Consider the following 17415-nt stretch of genomic DNA (forward strand, 5'->3'; position numbering starts at 1 on the left):
CCTGCTCCTCGGATGCTGTCTGACCTGCTGTGCTTTTCTAGCACCACTCTAATCTAGACTCTGGTTTCCAGCATCTGCAGTCCTTGTTTTCCTCTAGTCAGCCTATCTACATATTGAGCCAGGAATCCTTCCTGGATACACCTGACGAAAACTGCTCCATCCAAACTATTTGAACTAAGAAGGTTCCAATCAATATTAGGGAAGCTAAAGTCACCCATGACAACAACCCTGTTACTTCTACACTTTTCCAAAGTCTGCCTTCCAATCTGCTCCTCCGTGTCTCTTTATCTCTTGGAGGGTCTATAGAAAACTCCAATAAAGTGACTGCTCCTTTCCTGTTTCTGACTTCCATCCATACTGATACTGTATACAAACCCTTCTTGACGACCTCCCTTTCTGTAGCTATGATACTATCCCTGATTAGCAATGCCACTCCTCCACCTCTTTTACTTTCCCCCCCAATTCCTTTTGGAACATCTAACTACCAGTCATATCCGTCTCCATAATAGCCACAACATCATAGTCCCAAGTACTGATCCATGCTCTGAGTTCATCACCTTTATTCCTAATACTTGTTGCATTAAAATAGACACATTTCAACCCATCACACTGGCTTTACCTTTACCCTATCAAGTGCCTATCTCTCCTCACAGACTCTCTGCATGCTGTATCTGCCTGTTCACTATCTACTCCATCATCTGATCTATAGCTCTAATTGCCATCTTCCAGCCAATCCACTTGAAACCCTCCTGAAGAGCTCCAGCAAACCTCCCGCCCAGGATATTAGTGCTCCTCCAGTTCAGGTGCAACCCATCCTTCTTGTAGAGGTCCCACCTTCCCCAAAAAGTATCCCAATGATCAACATATCTGAAGCCCTCTCTCCTACACCAGCCCTTTAGCCACATGTTCATCTGCACTTGCTCTCTATCCCAGCCTCACTAGCACGTGATACCAGTAGAAATCCTGAGATCATCACTCGCCTCGTCCTGCCTTCTAGCTTCCAACCTAAGTTCCTATATTCTCTTTTCAGGTCCTCCTCCCTTTCCCTATGTCATTGATTCCAATGTGTACCATGACTTCTGGCTGCTCTCCCTCCCTCTTAAGAATCCTATAGACTCGATCTGAGACATCCCTGACCTTGGCACTTGGTAGGCAACTGTCGGAGGAATTTGCCCAATAGGTTAGAGATCACAAAACACAGCTCGAAGTGAAATTGACAAACAGTTTATTGCAAGCGATATAGCTGGAAGAGAAAACAGACCAGCTGACACAGAACTGACAGTCTGTACAGGTAGATCAGATTTCTCTTACCAGAATTGAGGATGCGACCAGTTTTATAGTAATGCTGCACAATGACACTGATTAAGAAATGGGAAACTACAATGTATCTGGAAATGGAGTAATCTAGTTACAAGGATGCTAATTGGAAAACAGTTATCGGATGAATGTCCTGTTCCTTCACACAATGCAACATCCTGACAGTATTGAAGGTTCCATTCCTCTTCACAGGTAGGTGTTAATGTCTCCTCTGAAGTGGTGAGGTGCTTCCATTGTTCTGTTCCTGGAGCATGCCCTTGCTGGTGCCTCTCTGTCTGACCTGCTCTTTGTGTGGCTTTGGTATTGCTGGGTTGTGAAACTCCCCTTGGGGCTTCGACATATCTGTGTTGCTCTGTCATGTTCATGGAAGCTTAAAAGTGTATTCCCTTGTCTGCGTGCTGTCTGATTTGGTTTGTTAACTGCTCAGGAATCCTGGGTGTTTTAGTACAGGTTGGCCAATTTTGCTTTTGTGGACCTATCATGGGTTGGCAGTTCTTTTCCCACAGCAACATACCATCTGGAAGTCTAACTCGTGACCCAGAATCTCCTGTCTAGTCCTCTCACTATTGAATCTCCTGTTACTATTGCTCTCCTATTGTCCCCCCCTTCCTTTCTGAGCCACACCAAATGGGATAACTTTAAACCGAGACAGTCCATTTGGCATTACAAAAGCCAAAATTGTCTTTGTTCTTTCAAAGGCACCTGCCCGTATCCTCAGAGTAAGTCCAACTTAGAAATTTAAGTTGCTTGTCCCACCTTCTCAACTCAGTCTTCCAAACATGGAATCGGATACGCATCAGTCTTTGTAACTGCATTGTCTTTGTAATAGTCCACACATTACTGTTGTGTACCATCTGGTTTTGGCACCTTTACAATGCGTGAGCTCCAATCACTGTAACTCACTTTGATTATGTCATCTTGGAGCATGCATTCAATCTCCTTTTGAACTTGTACCAACTTTAGAAGGCTATGCCACTAAGGACGTTGCTTAATCGGAACAGCATCTCCTATATCTACATCATGCATAATTAGGTTAGTACTTCCCAGCTTATTTCCACATATCTCACCATGTGATAGTAAAAAGTTTTTCAGATCATTTTGATTTTTCTCTGGAAAATAATTCAATAATTTATCCCAATTTTTGACAACTTCCTCATTGTCCAATTTAGTTTGAGGCATGTCCAGTTGAGAATCCTCTGAACGTGGCTCTTCCTTCGACGTTGTAACCAATAACAGTCTCTGTTGGCTTTCCTTCCCTGTCAAAAAAGCTTTTGAGCATATTCACATGACACAGTGAGATTTCTTTGTGTCTGGAGTCCTTGTCAAATAGTTCACCTCACTCAATTCCCTTTCAACTTGACAACGTCCATTAAAACCTTACTGTTAAATGTTTATCTATCACTGAAAATAACAATAATAGCTTATCCCCAATAGCAAAATTGCAAGGTTTTGATTTCTTGTCTGCTTCCTGTTTCATTGTATTCATTGTATGCGGTGATATTTTTAAATGCTGTCTAGCCAACTCTCCCACTCTATTTAACTGTACATCTCTATGACTATGTGGTCTCTGAATTATGACTTACCAATTTCTCCTTAATCAATTTTAACAGTCCTCTCACTTTCTGCCCCAAAACTAATTCAAATGGACTGAATTTGGTCAAATCATTTGGTGGATCTCTGATCGCAAAAGTACAAATGGAATTCCCTTATCCCAATCATCTGAGGTCTTTGATGCTATCTTTCTTGCACACCCTACGATTCTGGATAGTACACAATAGATTAAAGTTGTTTAATTCCTAAGCTATCCATAATTGATGTAATGTTTGACCCTTGATCTGTGGTATGTATGTATCTAGCGAAAAATTTGAGAAATTCCACTACAATTCTTTTAGCTCTGATATTGCTTTGTGTAACAGCCTCTGGAAATCTAGTTGATACATCCATTATTGTTAACGAATACTGATTCCCACTTTTTGTTTTAGTTACAGATCCTAAACAATCAATTAGGACCCTTGTAAAAGGTTCCTCAAATGCAGGTTAGGTATTAAAGATGCGGGTTACATTACTGCCTGTGGTTTTCCAATTACCTAACATGTCTGGCAAAATTTAGCCATTGCCTTGTGCAATCCAGGCCAGTAAAAATGTTTTTGTATTTTAGCTTGAGTTTTTCTCACCCCTAAATGACCCCCTACTGGTAGCTCATGCACCACATGCAACACCTCCATTCTATAACACACTGGCAATACGTCTTGATATACTTCTGCTCATTTCTCAACTGCTCGAATGTGTGATGGTCTCCATTTCCTCATTAAGACACCATTTCTACAATAGTAACATCCAGAGATATATTCAGATTCTTTTTCTGTGAATGCCTTTTGATACAATTGCTTTAAAGTTTCAGCTTTCTGCTGTAACTCAGTTAATTTATCTGAGTTGAATATATCTGCTGTGTCATCTATCTGCTCTTGGCTTGTCTCCATCATTTGATCAAAAAAGGTCTCTGCTAATTCCACTTCAACCTTATCTGTACTCTGATCTCTCCTATTTCAACTGGTGACTTTGTGACCTCATTACCACACTGTCGGGAAAAATCCCAGGATATATGTCCTGCAATAGTTCAGTTGCCCGAGTTTCCACTAGCTTTTCAACCGCAGTAGGCAGCACTCCTACTTGTAAACTAGCTATTAGCAAGGACAAATCGTATTCCCGGAACTAGGAGTTTGTCCAGTATTCCTACCACGACTTCTCCACTCTTCACTGGATATTCTAACCTCACTATATACAAGTGAGCACCACTTCTCTCACCATGAATTCTGTTACTAGCACTTTTTCTGGCAATAGCCCTTCTGAATTACATTTCTCCTCATATTTCAACAACACAGATTGAGGGAAACCTGTTTCTCTTAATATTGTAAACTCCTTCTTTACCTGCTGCTCCTAACCTTTGTGAGTAAACTTTACCTTCACAAGTATATGGTTTAAGAAGATCTGGCACTTCCTCCTTAACCAATCTCCGACCAGGTTGTACATTCCGGTGCAGCTTTCTAACCTCCACTGTGCTTTCCGTTACCACTCCAACAAAATTGACTGGCTTATTCTGCTTTCCTATGTCAGGTTTCCATGTGTTTTTTCATTTCATGTGGTCTACATTTTTGCAGTGAGAACAGTGAAGCTTTTTGACTTCACTTTGCCCTTGAAGGGTTTCCTTTTCACCCTGTGGTAAGTTATCCTTATGATCTTCACCAAGATCTATCTTTTCCTTTCCATGCAAGAATTTCTCTTTTCTCCAATTTCTATCCCTCACAGAAATTGATTTTGGAAGCCAAACTTTGATTTATGGACCAACTCATAATCAGCCATTTCAGCTGTTAATTTTACCGTTTTAACTCTCTGCTCTTTAACACGAGTTCTCACTACTTCAGGAAGTGAATTTTTGAATTCCTCCAAAATAATCATCAAAGACCATCTTAGGTTTCCTCCATTTTTAATTTTCATAGGTGGATAAGGGCATTGAGTTTGAAACGATCAAACAAAGTATTGTAGGTTTGACTGGGCCCCTCATTAGATTTCAACATTGTCTGTAGGCAAAGTTTGTGAGAAGATTTGTAGCTCGGGTGCTCGTTGTTGTGGTTCTCTTCGCCGAGCTGGGAATTTGTGTTGCAGACGTTTCGTCCCCTGTCTAGGTGACATCCTCAGTGCTTGGGAGCCTCCTGTGATCTTTCCTCCAGCATTTATAGTGGTTTGAATCTGCCGCTTCCGGTTGCCAGTTCCAGCTGTCTGCTGCGGTGGCCGGTATATTGGGTCCAGGTCGATGTGCTTGATTGAATCTGTGGATGAGTGCCATGCCTCTAGGAATTCCCTGGCTTGTCCTATAATAGTAGTGTTGTCCCAACTAGAAGCGGCAGATTCAAACCACTACAAATGCCGGAGGAAAGATCACAGATGCGCTTCACAGGAGGCACAGGAGGCTCCCAAGCACTGAGAATGTCACCTAGACAGGGGACGAAACATCTGCAACACAAATTGTCTGTAGGCTTCTGGCACAAGCTCATATGCACTTAAGATGGCTTTCTTCACCTCCTCATATGCCCCAGATACCTCCTCTGATAGTGATATGAATACCTCACTAGCTCTACCTACAAGTCTTGTTTGGGTCAACAAAACCCACATGGTCACTGGCCACCATTTCGCCACGACTTCAAATGAGGTGCCTAAAGCTTCCACATCCTTCTCATCAAATTTAGGCAATGCTTGAATCTATTTAAACAGATCCCCACCAGGCCTTTGGTTACCATGGGTTTGTTCATCCTCACTCTCTCCCTCACTAAGCTTACCTTCAGCCTTCATCTCCATCATTTTAAACTGTCTTTCCTTAAGTGCCAATTTCTGAAATTTCCTCTTTTTGTTCTGCTAAAGTGATTCATTTTCCTCTTCTTCTAATCATAATCTAAACTGTTTCATTTCTGTTGCCCTTTCTTTGCCTTTTGCCTCTTACTCAAGTTGCTTCATTTCCAAACAAATTTTTGCCATCTATAAAAATCCTGATGGAGTTTCCAGCAAATTTAAATTCTGAGCTATTGTTGTAATTATCTCTCCTTTTCTCATGAAAGGAGGCATCTCCAAACCCTGCTTGTCTGCTAATTCCAACAGCTTGGCCTTAATCACCTTTTGTAAAATCCCCAAAGTCATTTCTTCCACCCCCAGAAAACTCTTGGTGACTGAAAGAACCATTGCTATCCCAAGAATTGTTTAAACCAACCAAATATAACACCCAGAACAAAAGACATTAACACCTACCACTCACTGCTTTCGAGTCCATTAACCCTATTCCCAAACCGGAATTATAGAACAAATTCTGCAAAGAGCCCCCAGTCTATTATGGACCAGGCCAGACATCCTGAAGGCATTTCAAGAAAGTGGCCAAGACTCTAACTTCGCTGGTTGTTTTAAGCAGGTTTAAAGTGGATACTCCAGGAGGGATGTAGCTAGCTTGTTTTTAAACAAGAATTTATTTACCAGATTACCAAATGAAAGAAACATTAAAAAACAGAATATAGAATAACTTAGCTGAAAATGTGTTGTTGGAAAAGTGCAGCAGGTCAGGCAGCATCCAAGGAACAGGAGAATAGACATTTCAGGCATAAGCCCTTCTTTAGGAAAAGGATGAAGAAGGGCTTATGCCCGAAACGTCAATTCTCCTGTTCCTTGGATGCTGCCTGACCTGCTGCGCTTTTCCAGCAACACATTTTCAGCTCTGATCTCCAGCATCTGCAGTCCTCACTTTCTCCTTATAGAATAACTTAACCTATCTGTAAACCCAACAAATTACCCCAACTTAGTGATGCTATTCCAAATATTGCAACAATCCCCATAAACATGCTGTGGGTGCAAAAGGTAAAATCAAACACAGGGTCTGACAGGACAGATGTCAGACAGAGAAGGACCTGCCTCTCTTGGGTCCAGCAGCTTCACATCTGCCCGACTGCCTTCAGTGAACAGCCAGACTGCCCAAAAAACTAAATCAAACCAGAGAAAAGCTGACCTGGGAGTACTGGCCACTACCCTTTCATTGTACAAGTTTTTTTTGAAAAATTTGAAAGCCTTTTTCCTGAGGCAATATATTTTAGCTATAATTAAATTGGTCCTAAAACCCTTCAAACTTAGACCTTTCTTTTATGACCTCTCTGGGGAACAAAAAGCTAAGGACAACATAACCTTGTTGAAGGAACAGCATCGTCACAAAATTAACAAAATGACATGCAGTCTACACAGAAAAAGCCATCACCCTATAGACATCATCTGAGGTTGGTGAGATCACAAATGTGTTCCCATTGCAATTGTACAAAGCTGGGCAGATAATGGCACATTAATAATATCAATAGACCAGTAATCCAAATGCCAAAACCTAATGGCACTCAAATCTTACCGTGGCAACCAATGGAATTTAAAACCAAACAGCTGAACTGTGTGTCCTGGTCATTAATCACTGACTCAGGTGACAGAAAGGGGTTGTAGGTACTGGAGTGAGAGAGTATGCCACTGAGCCATGAGCAGTGTGACTTTGTGGCTGCAGTACCATTACATTGCCACTGAGGGGCAGCACTGGCTTTCCAACAGTTGCCTAGGTTTTAAATTTGGCTTCGGTACAAAGGAGGCCAGTCCTTCAGCAGATCTAGAGTCATAAAGTCCTCCATCACGAAGACAAGCCCTTTGGCCTAAACTAGTCCATGCTGATCAAAATGCCTACTTATGCTACCTCTCTGTCTGACTTCTCTCCTGTAAGATCCTGTGTTTGATTTTACCTTTTGCACCACGGGGTGTTTATGGAGATTGTTGCAAGTATTTGGAATAGCATCACTAAGTTGGAATAACCGTTTGGGTTTTCAGATAGGTTAAGTTATTCTATATTCTGTTTGTTTTTGTTTTATTTGGTAATCTGGTAAATAAATTCTTGTTTTGTTTGAAAATAGCACGCTGGTTCCATCTGTGTTCTGCCCTTGGTGTGGAAAAACAAAGTGTTCTTCATGTTCCTTTTTATTCTTTCTCTGTAACCTTAAACTGGTGCTCTCTAGTCCTCAATCCCCAACCCTGGGAAAAAGACGGGAGTGCTTTCACCCTATCCATGGCTCTCACAATCTTATACATTTCAATAAGATCGCCCCTCAGACTTCTATGCTCTAAATAAAAAAGTCCTAGCTTGTCCAACCTCCCCCTATAACTCAGACTGTTGAGTCCTGACAACATCCTTGTAAATTTCTTCTGCATTCTTCCTAGTTTAATAACATCCTTCCACAGCAAGGAGACCAAAACTGAACATAATACTCCAAGTGCGGCCTCACCAATGTCCTGTACAATTGCAACATAACTACCCAACTTCTCTACTCCATGGCCTGACTGATGAAGACCAAAAACCTTCTTCACTGCCCTATCTACCTGTGACTCTACTTTGAGAGAACCATGCACCTGAACTCCAAGTTCTCTCTGTTCCACTAAAGTCAAACAACATCTTCAAAACTTTTGAAAAGAACTTAATCAATATGTCTATCATACCTAGTGAGCAATGTCTCTTTTAAGTAAAACTGTTGTGTATGGCTAGATGTTAGTGAAATGCCCTCTTGAAATATTTCTATGCAGTGTACATGTGATATTTATTGCAGAACAAGACAATGGTAACTGTGCATGCACTCAGTATAGTGGAATACTTCCAGTGAGACCTTTGTAATCTGTCCTTGAATGTTGTTTAATGGCTTAACATTCCAAATGAGAATGATATATCACAGTAGGAAGCAAGTCTGCCCATCATGCATGCACTAACGCACTGGAAAGTTAGTTCTGTACCCTTGATCTTTCCAAATAGCCTGTAAATGTTTTTTCTTCAAGCATTTATCCAATTGCCTTTTGAAAGCAAAGACTGAATCTGTTTCCAAAGTCCAAAATGGCCCATTCTTGGTGGTAATTCACTGCATAAAATAGTTCCTTACCTCCCCCTTCGTACTTTTTGGTAATTATCTTAAACCAGTGTCCTCAGGTAACCGTACCAGTTAGCAGTGAATTATCCACATAACTAATATCCTTTTTCTTCCTCTGAAATGTGTCCAAGACTACAACATCTTCAGTAGAATTGCTCTTTTACTGAATGAATATCTGAGATCCACTGAGAAAGAAATTAAAAACCATTTCTGTGACAGACATGAGTATAGAAAGTATTAGTTCAGTTGCCCTCTCTGGTTTGTGACAAAAAAAGGTTGGTGTTTCACATTCATATTGGATCTAATAAAATGAGCCAGAAATGTGATGAAAGTACACGGGAAAATCTGAGCAGATTTGACAGTTTAAGATAGAAGCCTGACTGGTTAATACAAGTAATTTATTGAAAGCCAAACAGGGAAAATTCAATGACTGAAGTTATCTTCAATGCAACTGCAGCAAACTTTCACGTTTCTTCCATCCAAGAATCATGATAAATTGTATGACAAAACTGGGTGCAGAGAAGAAAACATGAGCTGGCAGAACCTTAACTTCTGCAAGCCCAAAGCAAACCTTGAACTTATTTGGAAGTTGTGACTAGGTAAGTGCCTAAAAGGGCTTAAAAACCTGAATTGCTCCAGATGGCTTTGGAATATTTAAACCTTGGGCTATGTTCAGAACATGTAGAAGACTAAAAACCTACAACTGATAGTGGTCCTCCATCCAGAATAACTCCCCTAATCAAGAAGTGGCTCTCAGTGCTGGTAATGAGGAAACCAAATGTGAGAGTTTCAGCAGCAAGAGAGAGAGGAGAGACAGAGGAACACTCAGAAAAGAAAAGATGCTGGAGATGAAACTAAAAGCTCAAGGAAAGAGTGAAGCCTAAATCCAAATAGAAATAATAATAAGCTTCATAAATTCTTTAAAACTTGGGAAAGCATATTTACATCTGGAATAAACTAATCAGATCTAACAAAATTTTGGCTCTCTCAAATTCAGGCTACAATTGTAAAATGACTTAAGGTATAGAATTAATGTGAACCCCAAAAATCTTTCAGAATAGGTGAGAAAGCTACTACTCTCCAGTTAAAAGGGAGTCAGCCTGCTCCCCTGATGGCTGAGCTGGAGATCTGGCTAGAGGAAATCTTTTCAACTTCAGAAGAGGGATACCAGGGAACTCACCAAGCAGATGCCCAGTTGATGAGAGAACGGCCTCCTCTAGTTTTAAGACCTCTCTCTTCTGGATGAAAACCTTTACAGTTTTAGAAGGAAGTTCCCAAACAGTGAAGGGCATGATGCCTTTACCCAGCTGAGGGATCAGGAGGTGTGGCAATCCAAAGCCTCCTTTCCGAATTTGGAGGCAGACCTGGGAGGTTCTGTAAATGAACCAGAGACGTTCACAGACACTCCTACAGCCGGCGGGGTAGGGAGAGGGAGAGAGGGAGAGAGTGAGAGACCAGGCAAGCTTCCAGAAAGACATGCACGTGGTCCCCAAGACATGACTCACTAAACGGATGAGCTGCAGAGCAGTAAAGCAGGAGCTAGACAGCGATCTATGGATAGTAAACCCTGCAATGAAAAGGCAAAGCTGGAGTACCAATCCCTCCCCAAGATCAGAGCAAGTCAGTAACCCTGAAGCTTAAATCCCCAAACTCAAAACTACTTCTGTTTGGGACAAAATAGAGAAAAAGAAATTATCAACTCGGCTTGTCTGTATTATTACTATATAATTGCAACATCTAATGAAAATTAGTGAGCTTTAAAAAGTAGCTCCTGAAAATCAAAACACAGAACTGAAGAATATCTCACCAAGAATCCTTGAGAAAAAAGACTCCTGGTTAGGTCCATACTCATTTATTGGTTACACGTAGATGATCCTTTATCAGAAATCGTCGGGACCAGCTGTTTTTCGAAATTTGGAATTTTTCGAATTTCAGAATAAGTGACAGTTTGGTAATGAAAGTTTTTAAAATCTTACTGGAGGAGCAGACTTACTGAGTAAAAACAGGCCTTGAGAGAGAATCCAGGCCTGATGGTATTGGGCCACACCCCACCACGTCGCATCTGAGTGACGTGCATCGAGTGGGTGTTGACTTGTGTTTACTGTTTGCACGCCAAACAATCTTGTTAATGAGAAAAAAAATCCCCAAAAAACCTTTGTATTTCAGACCTTTTCGAATTTTGGAACTTCAGATAAAGGATCATCTACCTGTGTATATAAATAACTTGAACGTTGGAATATGGAGCAACAATCCAAAGTTTTTAGTTAAATTTTATTTATTCATGTTTCTGAGCTGTCCACAATGGAGGAATTTTTCTGCTGGGAAGATCTGGGAATTCTTGGGGTAGCACAACGTGAAGTCTGCAAGTTGGACAAGTTCTCTGTTCATTCAGCCATGATTCGATGCACTGTATGGAGCAATATCATCATTAGTCATTTTATTTTAGTTAGTGACTTAGTTTGTAATTAATGTTCATTTCTAAAGCATTTATTAAGGCAAAGTTCATGGATTATAATTTAACAATAAAGGGAAGCTTTAACTACCCTAATATTGAATGCGAAAAAAAATTATGTCAAGACCAAAGGGGAGTAATGTTTTGAAGTGAGTTTAAGGCAATTTTATTGATCAGTATATTATCTCTTTAATAGGATAACAGGCATTACTGGATCTAGTGGACGCCATATTAGAGGAGATGCTTGAAATTTGTGATCATTGTTTAGAGTCATAAAACAAAAAAAATTGCTTTATATCATCTTCAAGACCTCAGGACATCATGTACATTTCAGCTAATAATGGACTTTGAAAGCACAGTTGTTTTGTAATCCAAGAAACACAGCAGCCTATTTCTGTGCAGTAAGCTCCCAAAGCAGCATGATTATACCCAGATAATCTGTTTTAGTGAAGTTATTTTGAGGGCTTATTATCGGCCAGAACAAGAGATAGAACTTATGTTTCTTTGAAATAATATCATAAAGGAGATCTTTTAAACTCAACCGAGACGGCACTTGACTTAACATTTCATCTGAAAAGGATCTCTGACAGTGCAGTACTCCCTCAGCACTGTCGTTGATAGTCAGCTTTGACTTTTTGTGATTAAGTTTCTGAAGTGGATCTTAAGCACACAATCTTTTGACTACAGAGCAATATAGAATAAAAATACTTGCAGGAAAGCTAACTTCAGTAAATTGAGGGAAGTTCTATGCTGTACAAACTGGAGTTAAATATCAACAGACAGAAATGTAATGGAATAACGGGCAGACTTTTAGGAGGGTAATTTAGAAAGAATCTCGACAATAAGTAAGGACACAGAAGCCAGATTTCCCTTGGTGAGGGAGTGGGATGAAGTGGTAAAAGAGAGAAAAGTACAGGTGTCAGCTTGACAATATAAAAATAGAATCTGGCTGTGAAGTACAGAGGAGTGAAAGAGGAATTAGGATAAAGAGTAAATGGGACAACCAATTGGCAAATTACATAAAATGAGACTCAAAAAGCCTTCCACAGACATAAGAAGACGTGTGTCTGGGGATTGCAGCCAATTAGGAAGAAACACTGGAAGCGGTGGGAGAGGCAGAAGACATAGTTTTGCCATAAATGACCACTGCACGGAAGAGGAGATTACCAAACCCACGTGAATGAAGGCTTCTGAGATACTGGATGAGATAAGCAAAGAAAAGGGCTAGGAAGTTTGGCAGTGTGTAAAGTGAATAAGTCACCAGTCCAGATAGAATATTTCCTAGACTGCTGAGGGATGTATTAGCCACAATCTTCCAATGATCCTTAGATACAGGCACAGTGTCAAAGGACTGGAGGAGAATTCAACAAAGAGGAAACAGTACATCTAACAATTACAAGCCAGTTGGTTTAGTGTTGGTGGTGGGAGTTTTTCATAAACAATAACTCAGGAGAAATTAATAACAAATTGTACAAACGGGGATAATAAAGGAGAGCCAGCAAGAACGTAAGGGCTAACTTGGTTGGCTAATTTCATTAAGTTTTGTGATGAGGTAACTGAGATTGTGGTTGCAGGAAATGCAGTCAATGATTTGCAGATACAGAAAAATCTCAGTTATCCGAACATCAATTATCCAAATTTCGGAATATCCGTACAAGATCTCAAGATCCCGTAAAAACATTATCCAAACAGTTATCCAAACAAAATACTCCCCGCTCCTCTCATTCGAATAATCGAGGTTGTTCTGTATATGTTTGATGCATAATGAAGATTGAAGAGTAAAGTAATTCATTTTGAGAGAAAATACAGCTAAAATTACACAATTTTAAAAGGGGTTCAAGAGCAGAGCCTGTGGATACTTATGCACAAATCTTTCAAGCTACAGCCATTAATAAAAATAAAATGCAGCTTGGGTTTCATAAACGAAGCTCAGAGTTCAAAAGTCAGAATGCTATATTTAACTTTCTACAAACTGCAGTTTAGCTTCAGAGGCAGTTATGTCCAATTCTAGACACTACATTTTAGGAAGGATGGGGAGCTTTTGAGAAGGTTCAGATGAGATTGAATGCAATGGTTCAAGGTAAAAGGAATTACAATTAAGTGGATAAGCTAGAGAAGCTGGGTTGTTGTCTTCAGAACAGTGAAGACTAGGAGAAGATGTAATCAGTGTTTTAAATTTTCAAGGGTTTAGACAGAGTAAATAAAGAGAAAACTTTTCCAATAGCCGAAAGATCAATAACCAAAGAACAGAGCTGAAAGGCGATTGCCAAAAGAATCAATACGAGCAAAAAAAGTGCAAAAATTGGTAAAATTTTGAAAGTACTGCCCAATGGGTGATTCAAAAGCTTTCAAACTGGAATTTGATAAAAGAAAAAAAATTGCAGGAATATTTGGAAAGAGCAGGGACTGTTCTTCAATATAGCTGGCACAGACTTGGTGTACCAAATGGGATCCTTCTGATTTGTACTCTATGACCTCCTTGTTGCAATGTTGTATAATTCGGAGCAAAAAGTACCTATTTCTGCTCCTATTTATAATGTTCTTATTTGCAGTGGTTATCAGTGTGACCTCACATCTTTCATTCTGTAAGGCATCGAGCTGGTGTCACATGCACTATGGGTATTAGGAGAAAGTGAGGACTGCAGATGCCAGAGTCCAAAAGTGTGATGCTGGAAAAAACACAGCCGGTCAGGCAGCAACCGAGCAGTTATGGGTACATCAGGTGCAATCAATAAAACTTTGGCGGTAGGCCAGAAATGGTCTAATCTCAAGCTAGGGCAGACTTGATTTTCAATTCCTTGTGCAATAAACAAAGCTGTTAGTAGATATGAAGATTGCTAGCCAATGTAATTCATCTATATTGTGCTCTGAAATGGTATTTTCCTGTTAAGAGATTGTCACTGTGGTGGATTCTCTTCCTCTTTATTTGCTGTACGTAAGGCATAAAATGAAGTTGATAAAGGCAAAATGTGATAATACCTGGGAGTGGAACTTGTGGGCACATGGTAAAACCAGCATGGACTCTACAGCAAGTTCTTCATGACAGATCACACAAGGGTCTTGTTCCTCAGTCTACAAAATACAAGGATTATTGTGAGTTGCGATAATTCTGTAGCATTCAGTATGCCAATGAATTAACATATCGTGGTGGTTCAGCAATTAATACAAAAATCTCAAATGGACTGATACACAGTTTTTAATTCAGTGGAACTTCTTGGTTGTTATGATAATTATAGATGAGCAGAAGATTTTTTCTTCTCCCATTTCTGATAAATGGCAAGGGCACGAGTGTTTAGAAAAGTGAACGTGCTCAAAAGGATTAAGTACCATATGTTCAATTGAAATATTGAGCATTGAATACAATCCAGTTAGTATTTTGGAACCCTTTCTAAACACATTCTTCTTCGCAATAATAAATATCATTATCCAAACTCAAACAAGACAAATAATTTTTCAAACTTTTGTCTTGTGCACTCTTTTTCAGCCCTGACAAAGGCAATAAAGTTTTATCTAATGTGATTCCCTTAAACGTCATTGGTTATCACTGTGCAATCTTCCTTCAGTTATGTAGCAAATAAAGTCTAGATCATAGACTTCTTCAGGCCACTCATAACTGGACATTTAGCTTACAAGTATTAATGTTGAATTTGTTAATAGCTGCTACTTTAATTTTGTTTCTCCCCAACCAAAAGATAGGTAGAGACCCAGTTAAAGAGAATATATCAAAAGTCACCAAATTTTAATGTTATTGAAGATGGCATTCAAGTCCAACTCTCTCTGATTAAGAGATTAATTCTGCACCGGTCAAACGATCTGCTGTATCAATGACTGTTTCAATAAACTGTTGATGTCTTTAAGTGTCACAATCCTTTCAAGTGATCAACAAATTCTTTAAGGCATAGTGCTCTTAAAATTCCAAAATCAATAAGAATGCATATTGCAGAACTGTGCACTGGGAGCCTGTGGTTTATGTCATTGAATACTTTGAAAGGTAATGGAAAAATCACAGGCTAGAGATAGAGTTTGATGGCAAGAACATGGAAGAAGAATTGTAATTTAAAAACATACATAAATGGTCTGTCCCAAAGTTTTATATGTATCGCGTTTCAATACACTAATTGCAAATTACCATCGCCCTGGCTCCTTCCCATGAGTTAAATCCCTGCTGCCTAGATGAACACCAAGCAAATTGATTAGAGGGCTTATTTTGACCACTGCTGCTGCTCTGAAATGCAAAAGAGATCAATATTAATCACTCTGGAAATCATCTCCTTCATTAAAACAATACCAATTACTTGCACGCAATTTTTTTTTTAGAAACATCATAATTGCTCAAATTTACCTCACAGAGTTTTGATTCAACCAAATGTGCTACTTTATTGACAATTTCATCATAGGATAATCCTGAAAGGGATCCACCATTGGACAGCCTTACTTCTTTCAAGAAATCGGTTAATGACCCCCTGAAATACAAACAGAAATATTATTTTCATTTTTAATGTGTCTCAGATATAAAATAATATAAAAATCATTGCCAACAAATATACAGGAGAAGCAATATTGTAGTGAAGAAAATAAACTGCTACTTCTGTGAGCAAATCGTTCCAGTCATTAATACTTACCTGGTAAAATGGGGATAGGATGTTGAAAGCCTCTCCATTATTCTCTCAAAGCTGTTCTTACCACGGATTCCTCCCGGTGTTGCCATCAGTCCTGCAGTGAGCAGGGATTGCTGGGATGTGACTTGTTCAGATAGTGGGATAGTCCCTCGAACCTAAGTATTAGTGCATAGAAACTGCATTTTAAAATTATGTCAAAAGTAATCTCTAGATAATTAAACATCAACAAAGCAAATATCGATTTTAAAAATACACAACATTCTTCATCTACTGTAGCTTCCAAAAGTGGATATTTATGCAAAGATCAACTTTGGAATTAGCACTGAGAAACTGAAGGAGTGTGTCCCCAAATGCAGCAAGGCTTGGACAACATTCAGGCTTGGGCTGACAAATGGCAAGCAGCATTCGTACCACATTAGTGCCAAGCAATCATCGTCTCCACCAAAAAAATTCTGAACATCTTTCCTTGACATTCAATGACATAAGCACCACTGAATGCCCCCGTTGTTAATGTCCTAAAGGTCACCATTAACCAGAAAATGAATATGACCAGCTATATAAAACTGCAAGCACAAGAGTAGGTCAAAGGCAAGAAATTCTGCAAGTAACTCACCTCTTGCTCCTTAATGCCTGCCCAATACCTGCAAGGCACAGGTCATGAGTGTGATGGAATACTTTCCAATTGTTTGAACGAGTGCAGTTCCAACAACATATCAGAGGTTTGACATCATCTAGGACAAAGTGGCTTGCTTGACTGACAACACATTGAATATCTCCAAAGTACTCTTGCTCAATCACCGAGACCAGAGTAACAGCGTGTACCAGCTGCAAGATGTACTACAACAATTCACGATGGCTACTTGGACATAACCTTCCAAATCTGCAATCTTTCATGAAGAAAGACAAGGGCAGCAAATGCACCACCATCATCTGAAAGTTCCCCTCTAAACTACAAAACCATCCTGACTTGGATATTACTTCACTATTGCTGGGTCAAAATCTGGAATTCTCCCTAACTGCACTATGGCTATACCTATAACAAATGGACTGCAGCAATTCATGAAAGTAGCTCAGCACTTTCGTCTCAAAAGCAATCAGGGCTAGGAAATAGATGTTCGCCTAAAGAATGATGCAAACAGTTTGAATGAATGGAAAAAGATACTAACAAATTAGTTTTAACTTGTTCTGGATCAGTGGTACTGGAAGAGCACAGTAGTTCAGGCAGCATCCAACGAGCAGCGAAATCGACGTTTCGGGCAAAAGCCCTTCATCAGGAATAAAGGCAGTGAGCCTGAAGCGTGGAGAGATAAGCTAGGGGAGAGTAGGGTTGGGGAGAGAGTAGCATAGAGTACAATGGGTGAGTGGGGGAGGAGATGAAGGTGATAGGTCAGGGAGGAGAGGGTGGAGTGGATAGGTGGAAAAGGAGCTAGGCAGGTCGGACAAGTCCGGACAAGTCAAGGGGACAGTGCTGAGCTGGAAGTTTGAAACTAGGATGAGGTGGGGGAAGGGGAAATGAGGAAGCTGTTGAAGTCCACATTGATGCCCTGAGGTTGAAGTG

The 17415-nt window shown here is 39.9% G+C and overlaps 1 protein-coding gene across 5 annotated transcripts in view; it reads right to left on the reverse strand.

Annotated features, from left to right (window-relative positions):
- Positions 1–11031: 11031 nt before the first annotated feature.
- The window catches only part of LOC122555254 (E3 ubiquitin-protein ligase DZIP3-like), a 114733-nt gene continuing 108349 nt past the window's right edge, over positions 11032–17415 (reverse strand). For all 5 annotated transcript variants that reach the window (XM_043701056.1, XM_043701058.1, XM_043701054.1 and 2 more), the window contains 5 exons: positions 15861–16012; positions 15581–15701; positions 15368–15463; positions 14218–14310; positions 11032–11193 (listed from right to left, as the gene is read on the reverse strand). In XM_043701056.1, coding sequence (XP_043556991.1) covers positions 11062–11193; positions 14218–14310; positions 15368–15463; positions 15581–15701; positions 15861–16012 — 594 coding nt within the window. In that variant the 3' untranslated portion in view covers positions 11032–11061. The remainder of the gene's footprint in view (positions 11194–14217; positions 14311–15367; positions 15464–15580; positions 15702–15860; positions 16013–17415) is intronic.

The sequence above is a fragment of the Chiloscyllium plagiosum genome, chromosome 12 (genome assembly GCF_004010195.1).
Source record: "Chiloscyllium plagiosum isolate BGI_BamShark_2017 chromosome 12, ASM401019v2, whole genome shotgun sequence".
NCBI lineage: Eukaryota > Metazoa > Chordata > Chondrichthyes > Orectolobiformes > Hemiscylliidae > Chiloscyllium > Chiloscyllium plagiosum.